Here is a 25,391-nt window from a genome sequence, read left to right as displayed (position 1 = left end):
TAGTATATCAACACACATCAAAAATTTGGAGATTTATATATGATGCCCAGAGTACAGAAATGGGGTCTTCAAGGCCATTGCCTCCTTGCTGACATTATTATGCATTTACACTGGTCCCACTTGCTGGCACTTAAACTTACCCAAATTATTCTTATGTATAGTCATTGTGCCTAATACCATCACCTCCTCTGACAGCATCCTTCAAATATTAACCAGTTTGTATAACAAACATACCTCTCAGATCCCCTTAAATTCCTTCCTTACTGTAAATCTATACCGAGGTATTCAAGAAAAAAAAATTTTGACCATCTACACCCATCAATTATTTATACTCAGAATCAGAGATTGATGAGCACAGAAAGCAGGCCAGACTTGCCCATGTTGACCATGGCACCAACCAGCCTAATTCTTCTTCAGGTCATTCTTCAGTTTCTGTCACTCCAGGAAAAGCAAACCCTGCCTATCCAAATTGTCTCCGTAGCTAAAGTCCTCCAATTCATGCAACCTCTTGGTAAATATCCTTTGTATGCTCCTCAGTGCAATTACACCCTCCTGATGGTACAGTGACTGGAATTGCACACAATACTCCAAGTACAACCTAACCAGTGTTTTGTATTTTTTAAATTTACAACACCCCAATTCTTAGACCATGTCTAAATCTATGTAGGTAAGTATGTCCCATGTCTTCCAAGTCATCCTATCAAGGAACTGTAGGCTTCTACCCCAAAATCTCTTTGCATTAGTCTTAGTACCCTACCTTTTTATTCTATTTGACCTTCCAAAATGCATCTCCTTGCACTTTGTCAGGATTAAATGCCATCTGCCAATGCTCCACTCAACATAGATTATTGAATTTATTTGGTTTGAATGAGGTGAAACATGATGTTCTTAGATGTTGCACCTTCCCAATTACACATTAAACTGAGACCTTATCAGGGTGTTCAGATGATTGAAGAGATTGATTGTGAGCATCTGCTTCAGCTCTTGAAAAATGAATATACTAAAGGGATATACAAATTTATTCTAATTGTAGGAGAGGCAAGCGAGTAATAGTCCTGATGCAGGGTCTCAGCGCAAAACGTCAACCATCTTTTCACCTGCATAAAGGCTGCTCAGCTAACAGTTCCTCCAGCGGCTTACTATTTTGTTTTGCTTCTCATTCTATTTGCTATTGTGGAACCTTGCTCTGTACAAATTTATTATGTTTACCGCAAAATAATGTTGATTAATTCAATTTTTGTAAAGTGGTCCAGAGTGTTAGCTTATTGAAACTTATTTTCTTTTAAAAGATGCAAACTAACATTGTCCATATTCTTTTGAAGTCATAAATAATTGGGTACAAAAAGTGTAGAAAGTGCAATTTTTATGCTGTTTCTCATAAAATACTCTGGTTTAAGAATTTAAAATCACAAAGAAAAGTTGTAAACATGAATTCACTAATCTGGTAATTTGTTAATTAGAATTAGAAAAATAACCCTTAAAACAGATAGCAACACACAAAGTTGCTGGTGAATGCATCAGGCCAGGCAGCATCTCTAGGAAGAGGTACAATCGACGTTTTGGGCCGAGACCCTTCATCAGGACTGGCCTGGCCTGCTGTGTTCACCAGCAACTTTGATGTGTGTTGCTTGAATTTCCAGCATCTGCAGAATTCCTCGTGTTTATGACCTTAAAACAGATGGTCTGTTAATTTAGAATTGATTCACTTAAAGTTCAGGGAAGGAAACACTTCATCAATGTAAATGTTGTCTTCATTCATATGCTATTGAACAGACTTATGCCATTTAGGGATATTGGAAGTTTAAAATAGGCCCTCATTTCATGACAAAGTATAAGATTAAAATAAATGAAAATAATAAGTTTCAGCTACCATTGTCCACATATTGAAAATTAAATTTGTTTTCTTTAGTAAAACACAAAAACTTACAATTGCATATAGAAAGTCAAGCACAAAATATGTTTTATTTATATCCTTACAGTTACAATCTGTGATTTGAGTGCCACTGACCATGTCAGTAAAACAAAGAAAAGCTATTTAACAAGCAGAGCAATCCAATTGTTCTTAGTGCAAGCATTAGATGTCTGATTCAGTTATATTTTCCATTTTTGTTCATGAAACATAGACACAAATAAATGCAAGATACAAATAACAGAGAACAGAAATCTCTTACTACAGGAAATATTTTGCCAAGGCAGAAAACTCTGCACAATGTTCTATAAAATTCCAATTCTAACCGAATTGATGGAATATTAAGGGTATAAACCAAAGAAAAATAATTTAGATAATCGGAAGTACAGTTACAATACAATTCTTCACAGCTTGGCAGCACAAGTCATTTCTGCCTTTCAGCAGGTACCTTTAAAATATTGCAGGAAAGAATTAAGAGGAGTAGACCTTCAAAACTGAGTTTGTAAAGTATTGCATCTGCCTTGCTTACTCCCTTGTGTTCCACTCGATATTTATCATTCTTCATAAGGTTTAACAAAACAACAGTATGATTTGTTCCCTTTGCCAAAAATACATTATGCTAAAAGAAAAAGCAACCTACATGCGGATTAAGGTACAATTTAACTAAACAAACTGATAAAAGTCATTCTGTGCCATCTCTGAAGTACATTCCCTCCAGTTGAATCTGTTCATGGTTAAGCGTCGGTAAATGAAAATTGCTTATTTCTTGAAAATTAAAAGAAAATATGGAAGACAAGACAGACTGAGTCATGTTAATACTGTTGGTAAATCTGCAATTTAAACTAAGTTCAGTGCTGCTCTAAACCACAACATGGGTGAAAATATGTGCAGATACTTAAGCATAGCATTTAAAGGTTTTTATTTTTTTGTCCTAAATAAATTTAGAGTCAATTGTTTTGTTATCCTACAGTAGCAGTAGATTGAACAGCAGCTAAATCATTTTTTTATGCATGTGATATTAAGCCCCTGGAAAAGGCAGACAATTCTAGCAGCATTTAGTTACTTCCATGTGGCAAAGACAGTAAAGCAACAAATAAATACTCATTGTTCATGTGCAGATAGCTAAGTTACCCAATAGACATCTTGTAAACCATCTAGCCTTTCATAACTAAACTATGTCCAGCAGACCACAGTAGAAACTTAAAAAACCCTTCTAAACATTTCTTTCCAGTGAAAACTGAAAAGCATAATTCAAGGCACTGTACTCCTGCAGGGTTATTAAATATATCTCAATATCCATTCAAGTAATGTAACTTATTTTAGTGTTAAATATACAAAGCAAAATATAAAGTGTCTGAATTGCAAGACAAATGCAACTATCACCCAAGAACTATCAAGCTTTCAGCAACTTTGTGAAAATATTTCACAGTGATTGCTCAATGCAGTGTATGGCTATGTGCACTAGCAAGCCCACTCTGGCTGCCAATAGTATTCAGCTACCATCTTATATTTAATTTTATCTGTATAAAGAAAGCAGTTAAATAAAATGGTTCTCAAAAATTGTTTCCCCATGCCCTTATCATCAGATTCTTCATAACAAAGCTAAGTAGTCCTCATGTTGGACCCAGATGGGTTTATAATAGGTTTCTGGAGTGGTACTGGAAACATCTGTAAGCCACCTTTGCTGAGAGCTGGAAATGAAGATATTCCTTGAGTATTTAGCATCCCAGGTTGCGATGCTGAACTTGAGAGACCTTGCCATTGTACACCATACAGCGGTGTTGGGATCATTCCACCATACTGACAAAGAGGCAGCATGTAAGTAGGTACTGTACCAGGAATAGGAGTGGCTGAAATTCCTGGTGGTATTGTTGACTTCCCTAGGGCTAAAGTAGCTGATGCTGGACATGTCATCGGAGCAGAAATTTTCCTCATCCTCCCTGGTGCAGCTATTCCCTAAAATGAAAAGTTTTAGAAATGTGATTGACAAACTGGTATTACAAAACAATTCCAGAGATTTAGAACAAAAAGTGCAGGCGTAAAAAGAACATTTCCAATACACAATTCGACAAACATTAGGGCAAAATAAAATTAGTTGACTTGTTTATTTCCAACAGATCAAATGTTATATAACTTCAAGTCTATTGCTAGGAAGTACTATCATGAGAGGCAGTGATTTCATTTATCATGAAAAGTGTGCCCAGTTTAACTGTTTCCTCATCATGTAGGAAAACCAGATTTTAACCAGAAAGATCAGGCACTACATGACCTGAAGTTTATTTCACCATAGTCTGAGCAACTGAATTACGAGGTATAATGTATCTAAAAACAAACACATACAAGGAAGTGCAATTTAGTCAATGAAAATATTCAATAGTTTTCCCCAGAATTAATTTAAATACATAAAATCTATTACTTTCACACGAGATCCTGTCTACTTTGGTGTCTTAAGCCTGAAATATTCACTATTCATCATCATTTCACAGTATGATATAAAGATGCCAAGCTCTTACTCACATCAAACTGGGAGATTTTCTGCTTGACTTCCATATCAAATTTTTGTTGATTCTGCTTCAGTTGATTTAAAGAAGGCTTGAATTGTGCAGCTCCCACTGTTTCTTTGGTCCAGTCATCAACAAGCTTGTGCAGGTCATCTGTAAAAGTTCCCTTCTTGTTATTACTGTTGTTTGTTTGGGTGTGCTGTTGAGGTGGCTGCTGTTGTTGGGGCTGGGGCTGGGGCTGGGGTTGGTGCTGGTGCAGGACCTGTTGCACTGAATGATTTGTACTAGCGCTACTTGAAGACCCTGGGGGAGGAAAGAAAGTCAAATGTAATCATTGTATCATGGCATAATTTTAACTGGTTTATCTTTTGTAAATGCAACTGCAAATAAATATTTAGTCATAAAATCAAACTGAAGAAATCAATGTTAGAGTACAATGCTGGTGCAAATTAAATTCATATATCCATAATGCATACAAATCAACAGAAGCACATGCATTTGTATTGAAGCAAAGCAAACAGTTCACTGCTGATGTGCCAATCTAACCTAAAATGTAAAACAACCTCCACATTAAACACCAAGATAATTAAATTCTATCAAATATAATAAAGCTCATGCCATGTGTAGTGGAGAACAGAACAAAAACTGGATAGTTACTACTGCGATCTTTGCCTAGGCATAGCCGTTTCAGGGTAGACCCTATGAAGTAAAGTGATACAAGAAAAACAGTTAGGCCTTAAACTATTTAAAACATCCACAATGGTCAGATGATGCAATATGAAGTTATTAACTTGCCTGATTAAAAATCAATGGTCTAGATATTAAGAAATTAACAGGCTAATCTTGTTACTCAATTTAACAAAAATAAAATCTAATAAAATTCACTGTGCAGCCACACCAGCAAAGTTTGCATTTATGACCTCTGGAAGAAGGCACATAATAATTGTTTTGCATTCAGTGTTAAAAATTGCATATCGTTGCACATTGAAATGTTTTAATTTTCTTCTCATCCATTAATAAAAATGGCATTTTACCAGTTCTGCTGAAAATAAAAGTATTAAATGTTTTCAAATGGAAATGAAAATATAATTTCACCAAAATTAAAATTGTACAAAAATACAAACTCAAAAAAATCAGCAAGGAAAATAATTTAAAATTACATCAAAGTAAGCCATATTAAAATTATTTTTCCAACAGACTGGAATATAATCCCAACCTAATTATTTGGGAATACGGAACAGATAAAATGCCACCAAAGGGAATGGCTAATTTGGATTGCCAGAATTAAGAATAACCTAATTGGTATGACTGCACATAAACTATAACATTCATTTTTATAAAGATATATTGTTCTGCAGGTCTGTGGCCATTAGATATCAATGGGCAGAAGTCATAACACAATGTTTGCAAACCTTAAAACCCTAGTTAAATTTGTATTAATATGTAAGTACAAAAGATCAATTATGGGGAAGTGTTATTTTCTATTATAGATTCCTTTCCTTCACACACTGCAAATGTTATTTCTTCCCTCTCAAGTGAGTCCCAAACAGTAAGTCACACTGGCAAAGAAATACTACTGTTTTTAATACCAACTTTAAAGAACAATTTTTGCACAATAACTTAATCCACAAATAAAACAATATGATGCACCTCTGTTGAATGACAGATGTAGAGTTGCAAAGCCAAGTTAGGAAAACTGAGGTGGAGAAACAATTTGCCCCTTCTCAGACCCAATTTCAGCCCAATGTATTTCTTTACTATCTGGATTAAAAAGTAGAAATGAATTCTACTATTAAAATAGTAAGTCTGATTTTACAGTTGTAACAATGTTCAAATTATCTGTATTTGATAAGGGAACCTAGAAGTGAGATTCTGAATTTGTCCTCAGTGATTTATGGGTCCTCCACAGGCTCCGTGGTTGTGATACTTTCTCTGGTTGAATCAAGGGAATGGTTAACTTAAAATATGCAAGAATTACAGCAATTTCTTTAATACCTTGATTTTGAGTTTACATAAAGGGTCATTTAAAATGTGTGAAGTGAACACAGATATTGGCTGTGGGGGCATTATTTCAGTACCGCACACTTAAATTTGTGACTATCCTATCAAACTTTGTCCAAAGAGATACTGATTTTATATCAATTCCAATTCCTTCGTGGTTCAACATTTTTTTTTAAATCATCAATGTAATTAGTTGATCAGGCAGTTTGAAGGCAACGTTACTGCTTGTTACCAGAAACCAAATAAATAACTTACAGCAAGCAGTGTCAGTAAAAAAAAAGAATGCTGTCTCCTCACCATTCCAAACTTAACCATGTGTGAGTTTAATAGTTTCACTTTAGGCCCCATGCTCAACTTAGTGGCAAATACGCTGCTGGCATGACTTTTAGGAGTCATAACACATTGTTAATGTTTAGAGAACTTTATATCTGGTTCTGTGGTTTCTGGTCCAGTCGTGCTCATTGCTAACAGCAAGGATTGAGATACAGTGGTGTCATATCCACCAATGGACATAAAAGAATAATAGATTATGTTAAAACTGAATATTCCTTAAATAAATAATAAATGGACGAAAATTATTTGCTAGCTTCACCAGAAGATACCTGATTTGATCAGCAGAACACTTGTAAACTATTTGGTCATACCAATAAAAAACACTTTACAGTGCAAAATCCAAGATATTCATTCAACCAGCTTTTAAATAAAACCACAATATACCACAGTATACTAATTCAGGTATATCACACAATACAGAATGGTCCACAGAATTCACAGCAGAGTTGGGTTCTTTGACCCTATCAAATTGTCACGTATTCTGGCATTGAATTTTCTCTTGTGTGCATTTTAACTAGTCGCCTAGATTCTTACTTCCATGCTGTAACCTTTCTCAGAGTAAAGAATTCTATATTTGATTGATAGTGGTGACCTTAGCAAATGATCTCACTTTGACCTCAAATAAAAATTACCTCTTTTTATCAACTCCTTTGGAATATATGACGACTTATTTTCACTCCAGTTTTGAGAGTTCAGGGGTTTCTAATGAGAAGTATGTGAAAGGTTCCCTGAAAGGGACAGGCAGTGGCTGACACAAGGATCGAATAGTGGTTTGCGAGATGATCTGCTCCTAGCTCTACTTTTATCGAGCCTGAGTTATCCCTATGCATGCTCTTGACATTCCCAAATACTCATTTTCCATCTGGAGCAGTTGGGGGCCAGAGATTCTAGAACTTGAGAAAAACTCATTCCTTCCTGAAGAGTTTGAGACATCTTGAAGCTATTCCCTCCCCCTCAACCTGGTAATCATTGCTCATGACAGAATTCCAAATAGAGTATTTTTTTCCCAGGAATCTAGGGTTGGGCAGGCAAATGTGCCACCTAGCGAAGTATGTGTAATATGGCCTCAATGTTGGGAGATGTGATGAACATCTCCACATCTACCTTATGATGGCCATTCTTTAGCACTTTTTTAAAGAACAAGATTTGCTGTAAGCAAAGTTGAAGTGAACACAGATTGTGGGTGTTAGGGGCATTATTTCAGAATTGCACATTTCAAATTTGTGAATATTTATTTGCTTAAACTTTTATTTTAAACACAATGTTGATTTTTTTAATGATTTGTTGTATTCCAAATAAATTGAAATGTGGTGAAAGTGTTGGTTACATTTTGCAGGAGGTTATTGATGCTGATTTGAAATCACAGATGCATGGTTACATGAAAAAGCAATGGTAACAGCTTATAAATTCTCGTAATTTGTAGTCAAATCACTGAATGAAACCATAACTGCAAAGTAATTCAGGAACTTTCCATAAGAATCTAGTGAAGTTCAAAATTAACTTTTTAAAATAAGCCCATATTTCCCGTCATGTCAGTTAATGAAAATTATAATTAAAACTGCTTCATACTTCTAAATATTATGCATGAAATAGGCCACCAGGTGGGAAATTAAACAATGTTTTTGGCTGCAATTCAAGTTCAGATGATCAATGGGAAACTAATTTATTCAAAAGAATATTTCAAGCTTTAGGGAGCGAGAAGTTTCCAACCGTATTATCAATTACCTAATACGGTGTTTACTGTTAAACCTTTCGGGCTTACTTTGTTTGAGCACTGCCAAATTACAGGATGTTTTGGCAAGTCTGAAATCTCTTTCAATGATATATTGATTATTTGGCACATCTTACTAAAGAGGCGTTGATCCACTTCAGAGACAACTGTTAACCTTTAAGAACAATATGTGCCACTAATTACCTCAACACAAATGTAGGATTAGGTAACAAATACTTGCATTGATCAAGATTTTCAAACTGATCTCTGAAATGGATTCATACGGCTTTAAAAAAAGAGGCAATTTATTATCAGATTCATTCTTAATTATTTGTTTTCATTATTTTATCCACATGGAAAGAATTACTAGTTTAGATTTAAATCATACAGCCTGATGACATGGTGAACAATTTATAAGATTCACGATACTTGGATCGCACTTAAGTCACATTATCTACCATACTCCCTTTCACAGGATCATTAAAGTGCAAGTTTTGATCACAGGAAATGTAGGTCCCCCTATGAAAATCCACAGCTACCTACTGATAGAAACAATGTCAAAAGAACAAGAGATGGTATTAACAACAAATACACTAATGAGCAATTTGCTTCCTTGCACAAAGTAATGCAAGAACTGATTTTGTTAATTTGTTTAGTATTTGCATGTTCTACAAGCTATAAATTTGCAGCAGCACCTGGCATGGAGAGATCTGTCAAACAGATATCAGCACCTTTCAGCACTGGTTCTGCTGATAAAGTATTGAAAACCAGAATGCAGGAAAAGTTGTGTTTCTAGACCCATACTTGGGAGAATCAGTACAGACAACTGAATTTTCAAAACAGTTCAATAATTCGTGCACATGAAGATTTACTTCTTGTTCACACATAATGGAAATAACTGGTCAACTGGGTCTAAAACATACCTGTTCTTTTCCTCTGCAAATAACAGTTTAAAAACACTCTATACACAATAGGAAGGACTTTCAAGAGAGGTAGAAAGAACTTAGCAAATCTCATTTTATCATTTCTTTAAGGTAACATTTCTGAATAGAACAGAGCTAAGCCATCCATCAGGAAGGGCCCTCACCATCTGGGGCATTACTCTCATTAATACTTTTGGAAAGGTGGTACAGGAGCCACACTCAATGATCCAAAAGCAGCTTCTTCCCCTCCACCACCAGATTTCTAAACTGTTTATGAACCCATGAAAACTAACTCAATATTCCTTTCTTAACATTATTTATTTTGGTAATTTATAATTTTTTTGCCTTTTCAGTGTACTGCTGACACAAGGCAAATAAATTCGCATCACGCAAATTGATACATCTAATTACGATTCTGAGAAAAATCTGATGCAATTGACTAAACACAAGGGAAAAACACAATACCATATTATATTACATACACAATTTAAATATATGAGCACAGACTTAATTATTTTAAGATAATAATCATTCACATATAATAAAGAGAAACTTAAAAGTTGAACCCACAAATTATTTTTAAATAATGTACATGGTTTTCTGTTTAAATAAAAAAGACATGCAAATCAAAGTCATTGAAAAGAAAAGCAAAGAAACAGGCCCTTTAGCCTACCATGCCGAGCCATCTAAACTGCCTACTCCCATCAACCTGCACTGGGACCATAACCCTCCATGCTCCTACCATCCATGTAACTATCCAAACTTCTCTTAAAAGTGTTGAAATCAAACTTGCATGCACCACTTGCACTGGTAGCTCGTTCCACATAATCCTCTATGAGTAAAAAGGTTTCCCTTCATGATCCCCTTAAACTTTTTGTCTTTCACACTTAACCTCTGACCTCCAGTTGTAGTCCCACAACCTCAGTGTAAAAAGCCTGCTTGCATTTACCCTATCTATATCCCTCATAATTTTGTACATCTCTATCAAATTTCCTCTCAATCTTCTGTAGTCCGAGGAATACAGTCCTAACCTATTCAATCTTTCCATATAACTCAGGTCCTCCAGACCCAGCAACGTCCTTGTAAATTTTCTCTGTACTCTTTAACTTTATTTACATCTTTCCTGTAGGCTGCACATAATACTCCAAATTTGGCCTCACTGATCTCTTGTCCAACTTCAGCATAACATCTCATCTCCTGTCTCAATAATTTCATTTACATAGTCCGCTGTGTCAAAAGCTTTCTTTATGACCCTTTAAACCTTTGACACCACGAATAAGGGACCTGTATTCCCAGATCCACTGCACACCTCAGTGCCTTACCATTCACCAAGACCTACCCTGGTTCATCCTGTCGAAGTGCAACACCTTGCATTTATCCACGTTAAATTCCATCTGCCATTTTTCCAGCTGGTCCAGATACCACTGTAAGCTATGATATTCTTCTTTGCTGTCTACTACAGCCCCAATCTTGCTGATCCAGTTAATCACATTATCATCCTTTTCGTACACATAGATGACCAAAAGCAACTGACCTAGCACCAATCTCCAATTTACTACTTCATTTTGAATGCCAAATCACTGAACCTCCACGTCCAACCTCCCATGTGAGACCTTGCCAAATGCCTTGCTAAAGTCACGTAGACAACAACCACTGCCTTGCCATCATTAACTTTTATTCTAATTTCCTCGAAAAACTAAGATTGGTTAGACATGACCTACCATGCATGAACTAATGGTTACTATCCTTAAACAGTCTATGTCTATCCAAATACTCATACATACAGTTCCTTAGAATACCTTCTAGTAACTTTCCCACTACTGATGTCAGGCTCACCAGTTTATAACTTCCTGGTTTATTTTAGAGCCTTTCTTAAACAGTGGAATAACAATAGCTAACTACTAGCACCTCACCTGTCACCAGGGATGATTAAACATCTCCACTAGGACCCCGGCAATTTCTGCACTAGCCTCCTGCAGGGTTGGAGAGAACACCTTGCCAGGCCCTGGAGATTATCCACTCTAATCTGCCTCAAAACAGCAAACACCTCCTCCTCTGTAATCTGTATAGGGTCCAACACCTTGTAGCTGCTTTGTCTCACATCTATAGTCTGTGTTCATCTCTCGAGTAAACACAGATGCAAAAACTTTTTTAAAGATCTCCCCCATATCTTTCTGCTCCATGAATAGATTACCATTCTGATCTTCCATTGGACCAATTATATCACTTGCAATCCTTTTGCTCTTAACATATCTGTAGCATCCCTCAAGATTCTCCTTCACCTTGCTGCTAAGGCAATCTCATGCCTTCTTTTAGCCGTCCAGATTTCTTTTAAGCATTTCTTGCATTTCTCCATAAGCACCTTATTTCTTCCTACCTGCCTTTATCTGTCATGCACCTCCTTCCCCTCCCCCCCCCAAATAGGGCCTCAATATCTCCTGAAAACCAAGTTTCCCAACATCAGTTATCTTTGTCTTTCTTTGTTTTTAATTCTTACAGACACATAACAAGCTTTGTATTCTCAAGATTTCACTTTTGAAGGCCTCACACATACCAAGGTCACCTTTGCCAGAAAACACACTGTCCCAATCCACACTTGCCAGTTCCTTTCTGATACCACCAAAATTGACTTGGCTCCAATTTAGAATCTCAACCTGTGGACCAGACCTATCTTTTCCCATATTTACTTTGAAACTAATGGCATCATGATCACTAGATTCAAAGTGTTCCCCTACACAAACTTCTGTCCTTACTCATTCCCCAACAGCACATTAAGTACTGGGCACTCTCTCATTAAGACTTCTATGTACTGATTAAGGAACCTTTCCAGGACACATTTGACAAATTCTATCCCATGTACTTCTTTTACAGTATGGGATAGTATGTCAATATGTAGAAGGTTAAAATCTACTATAACAACCTCATATTTCTTGCAAGTCTGCAATGTCTCTACAAATTTGTTCCTCTAAATATTTTGGACTATTGGATGCTGGTCATATCTTTCTTATTACTCAGTTCCACCCATCATGCCTCACTAGACAAGTTCTCCAGTCTGTCCTGACTGACTACTGCCGTGACATTTTCCTTGACTAGTAACGCCACCACTCCTTTACTCCCTTCTGCTCTGCCACATCTAAGACAAAGGAACCTTGAAATATTAAGCTGCCTGTCCTGCCCCTCTTGCAACCAAGTCCACTAATGGCTCCAATATCACGACTCTAGGTGTTGATCCATGCCCTGAGCTCATCTGCCTTTCCTATGCTGCTGCTTGCATTGAAATATACACAGCTCGGGACATTAGTCGCACCATGCTCAACCTTTTGATACCTGACTTTGCTTGAGGTCTCATCAACATCTGTCTCCACTAACTAGTTCCCATCCCCCTGCAACTCTAGTTTAAACCCTCCTCCCCATGCAGTACTAGCAAACCTTCCCTCTAAGATATTAGTCCCCTTTCAGTTCAGGTGCAAACTGTCTCTTCTGTACAGGTCCCACCTTCCCTGGAAGAGAGCCAATGATCTAAAAATCTTATGCCTTCCCTTCTACACTAACTCTTTAGCCATAAACTATGTTATCTTCCTATTTCTGGCCTCACTCGCACTTGGCACGGGTAGTAAGCTTGAGATCACAGCCCTGGATGTCCTGTCCTTTAACCTGGCACCTAACTTTCTGAATTCACTTTGCAGAACCTCATCACTCTTCCTACCTTTGTCACTGGTGCCGATATGGACCACAACCCCTGGCTGTTCACTTTTCACTTAAGAATGCTGAGGACTCAATCTGAGTTATTCCAAACCCTGGCGGGAACACGCCATCCAGGAATCTCGTTCTCATCCACAGAACCTCCTTTCTGTTCCCCTAACTGACAGATCCCCTATCACCACATTTCATCTCTTCTCCCCCTTCCCTTCCGAGTTACAGAGCCAGACTCAGTGCCAGTGACCTGACTGCTGTGACTTTCCTCTGTTAGGTCATCTGCCCCAGCAGTATCCAAACCTGTTGCTGAGGGGGAAATCGCCACAGGGATACTCTGCACTGGCTGTTTAACCCCATTCCCCTTCTTGACTATCACCCAATTTCCTGTGTCCCGCACTTTCAGCGTAACTACGTCTATATGTCCTACCCTCTCAGCCTCCCAAATGATCTGGAGTTCATCCAGTTCCAGCTCATTAACACAGTGTTTGAAGCTGCAGCTGAATACATTTCTTGTAGGTATAATCGTAAGGGTCCCTTGTCTTCCCATATCCTGCATAAAGACATCCACTACCCTGTCTGACACCTCTACTGTTCCTAACAGAGTAACCAATTAAAAAAGGAAAAACAATAAACTGTGGAGGGGAGAAAGACACTCTACCTACAGCTTTTTTGCCTTCTCTGACTGAAGCCTCTACTCACTGAAGCCTTGAATAGCTAAACCCCCAAAACCCCACTCTAACTGACCACTCCAACGATGGCTGGTCCGCTTGTCCCTGTCGTACTTTAACTTTTCTTGTCAATCAATCTCGAATGATGATTGACTGCTGCCAAGTATCAAACTACTGTGAATAGCTGCCTTTTCTAATCAATCAGTGAATCTGAGTGAACTACATCTTCTTAGGCTTCCAATCTCCAATTGGGTGCCGCTCAAAGGAATCCTCAAGAAACACAATTTCTTTCGGGGAGAGGTAAGTAGTGGGGGCCAGACAGAAGGAGAGGGGAGCCCATGTGTGAGAGTCAGGGGAGAGTTTTCAGGTGGGGGGCAGTGTCAGGATGGGGAGGACCACCAAAGTGGAGTGGTCAGAGGGGAAGGAGTGCCTCGGCAAGGTGGGGAGGGGCAGCCATAGGGGAAGGCAGACTGATTGAATAGAGTGCAGTTGGGGAGGGGTGAGTGAGGTAAGATAGAGACAAGCTCTCAGTCATTTAGAAAGAATAGTATCTCTTGGAAACCAACTTTACATTATTTCTTTCCAGATTCGTAAGATTTCCTACAGAAATTATTAATGCACCCAGAAAATCAACAATACAAACTTTTGTTGATTGTCATACAATGTGAATATTGAACAAAGAAACACTCAGTAATTTAGATATTATCAACCACCATTGTGTCAGCTTTTCTCTCCTGTGTCCACTTTCATAGACATGTCTTTTGTTCTCTCCAGCCATTTCCCTTCTCTGTAAGAAGAAATATATTTAATTTCTAGCTTTTCTCAATTCGGATCAAAAGGCATTGACCTGTATGTTAATTAGTTTTCTCTGTCCAAAGATACCATGATTCCAACTTCTGCAATGTTTTTTTATTTTTTGGTGAGACATAATCAATGTTATATTTTACTCAAGGAATGACACTTTTCAAAGATAACTGTGTATGAAAATCATTCATACCAGAATGATCTGGGATGTAATGGTTAAGTATAATAATGCAAGTGATAAACTTAGAAGTTCCACAGTAACTAATGATATACTATGATAAACTATTTTCTATGCCAATCACTGGTGCTGGCAAGGAACAAATCCAATATCTGCTACATATCACTGATGTCACAGCCACAATCTTCAGGTGTTTCTGCTTGTTCTACAATACACTTAACATTGATAGAAACCAACAATGCTAAGAATGGTTATTTTTTTTGACTTGTCATCCATTTTACCTAAAATAGCATTAAGTATCAAATACAGTTGCAAAGTCAGCTTCAAATAAAGGAAATAAACAATGTATAAACAGTAAATTTGTCAGTACCTGGTTAAATGTGAATGCATAAAATTGATGCTCTTTCATACATAATCACGTGTAGTCGTTTTGATGCAGAATTCTAATTGATCATACTCTTTACAAAAAAATTGAAAGTTGGGAATGCAAATAACTAATTCCAATAGTGACCACTTGCTAGCACAAGTGATTACTATTAAAATTAATTATTTGTATCCAGGAAGCTAATATCACTTGGTACTCAAATTCACATCCAGGTCCACCATTGCAATGCTGGGTGGAGTTGGGAGCAAGGTGCAATAGTTAATTTCAGACCCCCCTCATGTATTTGTCTGTGATGAAAATTTCTGTTGAGAATGAAAGATAGAAGACTTAACTAATGTTCTGAAGATAAAGAGATGCTATGTATTTAAAGGAAAATCTATGCTGCTCCGATCTGGCTACTACAAATTAATGGAGTATCAAATAATATATACATAAAACTCAATATTGGAAATGATTGTGTTGCTACTAGACCTGCTCCCAAAGGGGGAAACCCAGTTTGTTCAAGAACCATGTACACACAGTTAAAGATCATCACGTATGCTCTGCATGCTGTTTGATGCTACGGCATGTGCTCAGTGGCCCCTATGTGTATGTATGCACATGTAAGGAGGGATTTGAATTTCAAAAAATGTGTTATGCATAGATTGGTGTCAGATTGGATTGATAAATCAAATTTTAGATCATTCACATAGCACCAGAAATTTCGTTACATGGAAAATAACTGGACTTGTCAGTGTACTGGCAAGCATGGATTTTCTACATCTATTTTTATAAAGCCAAACTTTTGGTTGTATTGGTGTGTTAAAAATAAACTTTAAAAATTATTTAACTCTAAAGGGATTATTTTTAAAAAGAAACTACCTTGCACAAATATGAAATCTCCTCTGCTAAGTACAAATATCTGATGTGGGAAAATAATTTATAAAGCTTACCTGCACCAATATTTTCCAATAGCTGTCCCAAGGAGAAAATTACTTGGGGCCTTCAGCAGCTAATGCCTCACCTAGAGTGCTTTGGTGCTAAAAGTGACGTATAACAACAATTGAGGGACCTCTTCGTTGAGCATCTCCGCTCCATCCATCAAAAGCGGAACTTCACGGTAGACAAACATTTTAATTCTGATTCCCATTCTGACATGTCGGTACATGGCCTCATCTTGTGGCAAGATGAAGCCAACCTTAGGGTGGAGGAGCAACACCTTATATTCCGTCTGGGTAAACTCTAATCTGATGGTATGAACATCTATTTCTCCTTCCGGTAAAGAACATTTCCCTCCCTTCCCCCTTGTTCTATTCTCCACTCCTGCCTCTTTCTTCTTCTCACCTGTCTATCACCTCCTCCTGGATCTCCTTCCCTTTCTCCTATGGTCCACTTTCCTCTCCCATCAGATTCCTTCCTCTCCAGCGCTTTATCTTTCGCTGGCTTCACTTATCACCATCTACCTATCCCCCTTCCTCTCCCACCTTTTCCGGCATCTTCCCCCTTCCATTCCAGTCCTGAAGAAGGGCCTCGGCCCAAAATGTCAACTGTTTATTCATTTCCATAGTTGCTGCCTGATTTGCTGAGGTTCTCCAGCAATTTGGATGTGTTGCTTTGGATTTCCAGCAGCTGCAGAATTTCTAGTGTTTATAACAACCCGTTCACTTGTTTCAATTTTCAAAACCCCTTGAGCTTCATTCGATGGATCAGGAAGCATCCCGCATGATACACAACCAACTGGAAAACTATGCAACTACAGGAAATTTGTGAAATTGATCAGGGACAAAAACACTGGGAACACTCAATAGGTCAATTAGCATCGGTAGTAAGATACAAGCAGAGACAGCACTTCAAGATTGTAAACAAGTAATTATATAATATGCAATGTTAGTACTACTGCTTTCTCAGTGGATGCTGCCTGAGCAGGATGTTCCTAGCATTTCTCATTTCTTTCTTTCTTTTTTTTTTAAACAGACATGATCCAAATGGAAGCAACACACATAAAAGTTGCTGGTGAACGCAGCAGGCCAGGCAGCATCTCTAGGAAGAGGTGCAGTCGATGTTTCAGGCCGAGACCCTTCGTCAGGACCTGACGAAGGGTCTCAGCCTGAAACGTCGACTGCACCTCTTCCTAGAGATGCTGCCTGGCCTGCTGCGTTCACCAGCAACTTTTATGTGTGTTGCTTGAATTTCCAGCATCTGCAGAATTCCTGTTGTTTGCATGATCCAAATGGAAATAGGCCCTTCTGCTCACGGAGTCCATAATGACCATTGACTACACACTTATGCTACTGCTACATTAATCCCAATTTATTCTCCCAACATCTTCAAGTCCTTTCACAACTATAGGATTTTCCTTCATCTGATCACTTTTGATGCCAAAAATCTTGGAAGTTTTACATTTTTAAATATACGATATTGCTAAAATAAATCAATTAACTTCCTCTAAAATAATGGTATATGATACTAATAAATACAGTAGCGTATCATACACCATTGAGAGAACCTCAATTGACTTACTTTAGTAATACTATAAAAATAAAATTGCAAGATTTTTAGCATCATCGCACCCTAATTTCAATAGTGTGTTGGAATTACCATACAATTGACATAATAATATAGGATTTCTTTACAAAAATAGATTATGCACACACACATGAACAAAGTCTAAAATTTTCAATAAAAATCTGCAATGGAAACCATAATTCATAACCACATACCATTCAAAACATTTAAAATTCAAACTTCATACCATTCGAAGTATTCAAAGTAATTAATCAGCAGAAAAAGTACCTAATCTAAATTAATGATGTCAAAACTTTAACTGGACATTTCTTTGAAACAAAAATCTCAAAATTTGTCACTTTACATAATTTTAATGGCCTTCAGGACCTGATAGGACAATATACCTTTATACATTGAAAAATAATACACAAATGTTATTTTTTTAAAGAATTCATGGAAGAAAGGTTTTTTAAAATTCTAATTAAGAAAACTAATCATGTTGTGTTTCACAATAAGATACAAAACTATGTGCTCACAGTGCCACTTAAATGTTGTACAATAACTGGAAAAATATCACCATCAATCAGTAAATTATGGAAAATAACTTAAACTAGAACATTCTGAAAGCAAAAAAAAACTTAATAAATATGTATTTTCAATGTACCTATGCAAATTTTAAAAATTGCCTTACAGATTTTATGCATTAATAATTCATAAAATAAAATTAGAACAGATGTTCAAAATTCTTAAATGATCAGCTCCAGTGCTCCAGTTTCCTCCCACAGTCCAAAGCCATACGAGGTAGGTTAACTGATCATTGCAAATTGTTTCATGATTAGGTTAGGGTTAAATCAGCGTTGTTGGGGATTGCTGGGGCAGCGCAGCTCACAGGGCTGGAAGGACCTAATCTGCACTGTATTGCTAAATAAATAAATACAACAAACATTTCAACATAGAGTTAATTTCCTTAAATATAGATAGCTGCCTAAATCTAAGAAGCATGGTAAACACCAGCGTTTGCTATGTAGCACTAACTCATCTGCAGATAATATTTGAGGAGAGCGCATATAGGTCTTTGCTCTTAACCTAGCAAGTTGTTCTTCAGAATCACGGTCTAGATGTCTAACAGGCTCTGCCCAAGAATGATACTGAAGTTTTTGAAACCCAAAACATTTTTCCCAAGCACTGAGAGCACAAAGTTTTGTTCAAAGTCACCTTAAAAATTAAAGTGAGTTTTTTGGAGAAGGACAGTGTTTTTTCTTTAAGAGGTGGCCTTAAAACAAATCACGTTATAAGGATGGCAATTTACATGACACAACTGGATCAATTCTAGTGCTCCAGCCAGAATTTTGATGACAAAGTATATCTGGCACAGAAATAATTATAATCCATATCGCTAATTAGAACATCCTAAATATCTTTTTCTTAACAATTTATAAACTAGTAGGAAAATGATGGCATGGTTACAAGTGTGATAAATGAATAGAAAATATTCAAATGTATGAGCTGCATAAAGCTTATAGAAAACCATGTTAGGCAATTCTTTTGAATACTAACTGGAGCACTGGTGTTTTAGCATTTTTCACATGCAGACATCTCAAAGATACAACAGTGTAAAAACGATAAAATGTTCAACAGTCCTTAAATAGGAGTTGTAGCCTCCAGTGACCTTCCTAGTATTGCATCAAGGAGATACACAGCTAAGTATCCAGCTTGTTACATGCAAGTCTTCATTGTCGAAACATGTGTGAAAGAGACCAGTCTTCCAGAGGAGCTCTGAGTTCTCCATTTTTGGTGAGATTAGATGCTAGGGAAGCACACTTGTATATTTGTAATATTTTGAGAAAACTAAAACCACTACTTAAAAACAAATTAGACCAAAATACAAAAGCTTTGGTACACTTAATAAATTTTCCATATTAACTTTACATTATATTTTATGCAGAGAAGATGAGCTCTTCCACATATGCCTTTAATATTTAGTGATGAGCCAAAAGCAGTGCACTAAAGCATTTGTATATGAAATGAAAATGTGCAATGATAACCAATAAATTAAAAACGGCTAAAAAAAAGCAGGCTTCCTGCAGAAATATAGAATGGACTAAGACAGCAAGAGAAGATGGGATGATTAGTTTAAATACAAAAGAACAAATACAAACAGATGGACAAAGACACAGGTCCACTGAGGAATCTGGTACGAGGTTTGCTATTAGATTTATAGGTCACTCTCTCAGACGTTTGGTGGAAAACCGTCCAGCCTGCAAATGAATATAAAGGGGAAAAAAACAAGACACTAGTAAAGTATTTATAATAGTGACTCAAAATTCTAAATAATTTAGCAGGGTGGATATAACATCGACAGTTTTTTTAAAAACTACTTAATACAAGAAAAAAATTTATAGTTAAAAATAAAATTGTTTATGTGCAAATAGATGTAATGGGGTGGGGAAGGGAAAGCAAATTTAACTCTCATATCAACAAGGTTTAAAATCTTAGAGAAAAGGTTACCGAAAACTTGAACATAAATAGGTACCTTTGGACATCTGCTAAGATTGCTTTCACTTGAAATAATCTTAATCTGATACCTTATTAGTAAACACTGAACCACAGAGTACAAGCAATGCTTGCAACATCAATTAAATGAAAAGATGTTAAATTTGATTTTTGTGAATTTGTAAACACAACAACTAAGTAAACTTTATTTCTTAAAAGAAAGGATTTCAAACATTTTGAAACACTTTGAACTGAATTTTGCAAAGGAAACTTAGCATCCATCATCGTTACACAATGAAATAAGCAACATCAGCAATACCACACATGCATGGTTTAATGTAGAAATTGAGTTTGATTCAATGCTCCTCCACGGGTTTCACTCTTTTGCAGTCTCCCATATTCCCCTATTTGTGTAATATTGTAAAATTTTATGTAGAGCAATTTTAATAATTTTAAGCATCCATGCCTATCAGATATATTAAAAAAATAATCAAAGAAGCCTGCCAGCTTGTCAGGCACAAACCTGTCAAAGGCTGTCTGGACTTTCTGGGATGGAGCGTCGGAGTGACAATACACACACTACTCAATTCCAAGATGCAGAGTGTCACCAACAGCGATCCTCTGCATCTGGGTCAAATAAGATAAATGCTGGTGGGACAGAATGGGAGAGGAGGAGGCGGCTGCAAGCAGCAACTTGAGAATATAGCCCAACGTTGCTACAGGCTACCCCAACTGAAAGTACTGAATTTTAGATATCAGAAAACATTAAAAGTGAATCATCAAAACGGTTAAACATTGAGTCAATTTACCATACACTTAAAATACATCTATCAGCAATATTTATATTTTTAAAGTGTTATGACAAATGTAATTAGTCTTATTATCCCTAACAATTAAATGTAATTTCTGACTTCTCCCAAATTGTACACAATTCCCTGCAATGAAAATACAAACACCATTTGGTATTGCACTCAAAATTGTCAGAAGTGGCTTCAGTAGATATTTTCTGCACAATATCTCACTTCTGGCTTGCAAATCAGCATAAAGGAGGGAGATTGAAAACTTGGCTGAGTGGTGTAATAACAACAACCTCTCACTCAATGTCAATAAGACCAAGGAACTCATTGTAGACTTCAGGAGAGGGAAACCAGAGGTCCATGAGCCAGTAATTATTGGACGATCAGAGGTGGAGAGGGTCAGTACCTTTAAATTCCTGTGTGTCACTATCTCACAGGACCTGTCCTGGACACATTATGTAAATGTAATCGCAAAGAAAGCACAATGCCTCAACTTCCTCAGGAGTCTGTAGAGATTTGGCATGTCATCAAAAACCTTGACAAACTTCTATAGATGTGAGGTGCAGAGTGTACTGACTGGCTGCATTACAGGCTGGTATGGAAACACCAATGCCTTTGAGCAAAATATCCTACAAAAGGTAGTGGATTCAGCCCAGTACATCATGGGTAAAGTCCTCCCAACCATTGAGCACATCTACATGAAATGTTGCTACAGAAAAGCAGCATCCATCATCAAAGATCCTCACCACCCAGGCCATGCTCTTTTCCCTCTGCTGTCATCAGGTAGAGGGTACAAGTGCCTCAGGACTTACACCACCAGATTCAAGAACAGTTATTACCCCTTAACCATCAGGCTCTTGAACAAAAGTGGATAACTACACTCATTCTATTTCTGGTGTTCCCACAACTAATGGCCTGACTTTAAGGACTCTATCTTGTTATTTTATGCTCTCGTTATCTATTGCTGTTTATTTGTATTTGCATAGTTTGTTGTTTATTGATTCTGTTTACAGTTACTGCTCTACAGATTTGCTAAGTATGCTAACAGGAAAAAGAATTTCAGGGTTGTATGTGGTGACATGTATATATTCTGATAATAAATTTTACGTTAAACTTTGAAATCCAGCAAGAACATAAGAAACAAGATTAGGCCAATTGGGCTTTTGAACGAGATCTATAATTTACTATCAAGGCTGATCCCGTACTTTCCTGCTGAACTCCGTATCTTGACTTTCTCAACATCCACATTTCCAGTGCCATTCAACATCAGAATCTTACTATATTGGACTATCACGGTGCAAATGAAAGTTAACACCAATACACTTACCAAATTACTGTACTGTCAAAACATTTTAATAATTAGCTTAGTCACATATGGATTTGGAAACAGTTTATTCAAGCATAACTATTCTTCATTCAGCACCATAAACAAATCAATATTTTGCTTTAAATTATTTCAAGAAACTGGAAATACACATTAATCACAACTTGGAATCACTTATTGTTGCTTTGCTCAAATTCAGTACCATATAGGAAAGTTGATCTTATAAATTGCCCTGCTGCCTAGACAACTATGCCCAATTAATTTTCAGTAATATTGCAATATTTTATCAGTTTCTAAAGTAGCATAGTAATGCACTGGCAATTTTGCTGGAGCAACTGTTCCATTTAAACTGTGCGAGTGCACAGCCACACAGTAATTGAAATGCTCCTGCGCACATAGCCTTTGTTGCCGCACAGCTTGAATTGGACGCAACCAGAAAAGGTTTATGAAATGTGAAAGATTTTCTTTGTTGTACTGTATTTCATTATACCTTTCAGTTAATAATATCAAAAGTATGTGATTTTTCAATGTTCATTCTAAATATTTATATGCATATTACAAAAAAATTTAAACTGCCATGCATTTTGCAGTCTGTGTAAATAATTTCTGCTCAGAGCAATGGTTTGTCTGCACAGCTGCAAAATAAAAATAAAGGGAATGTTGGCCGCAGTACAGAAACAGAGACCTTGTTAAGTGATCTGGTTCAAATCACTCAATAGAACCTGGGGAATTTAAAATCAATTAACTAAGTATATCTGGATAGAAAGCTACTATCATCAGTACTGGATCTTAATAAAAGACCCAATGATTTTAGGAATGAAACCCACTAATCCACTACCCATCCCATATGAAGCTCCAACCACTCAGAAACTAGACAACCCTTAAAATAACTTAATGGTGTGATTTACAAGCCAGTCAGATATCTAAAAGCCACAATGAGAAAACAGCCTACCTGCCATGGCCTGAAGCAACAGATTCATAAACAAAAACAATCCAAAGCTTGGAGGACTTGGACCAATTCCACAAGCCAGCAAACAAACAGAATCAGGAGTTTTAGTGTTTTGTCTCTCAACACATTCCTGTGTATGCCTTGTACAAATGGTGGCAGCAGTGGCGAAGCAGTAGCCCTGAAGTCACCAACGAGACTTGATATCAAAAATCCTCAATACATCATGCACAAGGAAATTTCTGATTACCAAAAACAGGGCTTCCCTAGCTGATAACAGTGCCTCCTTAACCCTGAAAACCACCTGTACACATGTGTTCTGCTGGGAGATTACAGTATTTATTTTATGGAGAGTGCCACCATTGACAGAGCAAGCCAAGTGTTAACAGCATAACTGCAAAAATCAGACTGTGGCTGTTGGCAACAGAACTAACACAAAACAAAAACTCACAACCTTGTCCTCAATTTATTTGCCGCAGACACAGCAGTGCTCAGACAGGACAGGCTGGAAAGCTCGTCCACTGAGGTTATGTGGGTGGAACTGAGGAATAAGAAAAGGATGACTATGTTAATAGAATATTATAGACCACCCAGCACTCTCTGGGATTGAGAAGAGAAAATTTGTAGAGAGATTGCAGATTGTTACAGGAAACATAAGGTTGTGATTTTAACTTTTCACATATTGACTGGGACCCCTAGACTATAAAAGGGCCAGAGTTTGTCAAATATGTTCAGGAAAGTTTCCTTAATCCATACCTCAATAAGACTGAGGATCAGAGTTAGGCCATTTGGCCTATTGAGTCTGTTCTGCTATTCCAAAATGGCTGATTTATACTCCCTCTCAACCCCTTTCTCTTGCCTTCTCCCTGTAACCTTTAACGCCCTGACTAATCAAGAACCTATCAATCTCCACTTTAAATATACCCAATGATTTGGCCTCCAAAGCCATCTGTGGCTATGAATTCCATAGATATACTGCCCTCTGCCTAAAGAAATCCCTTCTCATCTCTGTTCTGAATGGATATCCCTCTATTCTGTGGTTGTGCCCTCTGGTTCAAGACTCCCTTGCTATAGAAAACATTCTTTCCACATCCACTCTATCTAGGCCCAGTAGGTTTCAATGAGATTTCCCCCTCATTCTTCTAAATTCCAGCAAGTACAGACCAAGAGCCATCAAACACTTATCATTATGTTAACCTGTTCATTACCGGAATCATTCTCATGATCGTCCTCTGGCCCCTCTTCAATGCCAGCACATGTAATCCAAACATATACATCAATAGAGGTCCCAACTAGAGTGCTAATACAGATTTCTATTAGGGAATGAGACAGGGCAGGTGAGTAGGGGAACACTTTGCATCTAGTGATTATAATGCCATCAGTTTCAAGATAATAATGGAGAATGATAGGTCTGGTCTTTGGTTAAGATCCTAAATTGAAGAAAGACCAATTTTTTTTCTGGTATCAGAAAGGATCTGATAAATGTGGATTAGGACAGGCTGTTTTCTGGTAAACATGTACTTGGTATGCAGGAAACCTTCACAAGTGAAATTTTGAGAGTACAGATTGTATGTTCATGTCAGAATAAAAGACATGGATAATGTGTTTAGGGAACCTTGGTTTTCAAGAGATATTGAGGCCTCAGTTAATTAAAAAGAGGTGCATAGCAGGTATAGGCAGGTAGAAACAAATGAGGTACTTATGGAGTATAAGAAATGCAAGAAAGAAATCAGGAGGGTTAAAAGAAGGCATGAGGTTGCTCTAGCAGACAAGGTGAAGGAGAAACCCAAGGGCTTCTACAAATATATTAAGAGCAAAAGGATAGGAAGGGACAAAATTGGTCCTCTGGAAGACCATGGCACCTATGAGTTGGGGAGCCGTTGAGGCCTAATTTGGAATATTGTGTGCAGTTTAGTCGCCTACCTATTGGAAAGATGTCAATAAGATTGAAAGAGTATAGAGAAAATTTACAAGGATGTGGCCAGGATGTGCAGACCTGAGTTAAAGAGAAAGGTTGAATAGGATAGGACTTTATTCCTTAGACTGTAGGAGAATGATAGAGGTATACAAAAGTATGAGGGGTAAATATAGGGTAAATGAAAGGTTTTTTTTCCTGCCACAGAGGCTGAGTTAAGAATGAAAGGTAAATGTTTAAGGGGAACATGAAGAAGAACGTCTTTCAGAGGGTGATGAGAGTGTGGAACAAACTGCCAGCGGAAGTGGTGGATGTGGGTTCGA

General features: G+C 37.2%; 1 protein-coding gene across 4 annotated transcripts in view; it reads right to left on the bottom strand.

Moving 5' to 3' along the window:
• Positions 1–1,948: 1,948 nt before the first annotated feature.
• Positions 1,949–25,391, bottom strand: part of wnk2 (WNK lysine deficient protein kinase 2) — a 169,418-nt gene continuing 145,975 nt past the window's right edge. For 2 of the 4 annotated variants that reach the window (XM_063068119.1, XM_063068122.1), the window contains 4 exons: positions 19,753–19,851; positions 5,068–5,109; positions 4,427–4,713; positions 1,949–3,865 (listed from right to left, as the gene is read on the bottom strand). In XM_063068119.1, coding sequence (XP_062924189.1) covers positions 3,512–3,865; positions 4,427–4,713; positions 5,068–5,109; positions 19,753–19,851 — 782 coding nt within the window. In that variant the 3' untranslated portion in view covers positions 1,949–3,511. The remainder of the gene's footprint in view (positions 3,866–4,426; positions 4,714–5,067; positions 5,110–19,752; positions 19,852–25,391) is intronic. The other 2 variants (XM_063068120.1, XM_063068121.1) reach the window with 2 other exon arrangements.

Source organism: Mobula hypostoma, chromosome 15 (assembly GCF_963921235.1).
Source record: "Mobula hypostoma chromosome 15, sMobHyp1.1, whole genome shotgun sequence".
Taxonomy (NCBI): domain Eukaryota; kingdom Metazoa; phylum Chordata; class Chondrichthyes; order Myliobatiformes; family Myliobatidae; genus Mobula; species Mobula hypostoma.
This window is presented reverse-complemented; position numbering and strand designations above follow the sequence as displayed.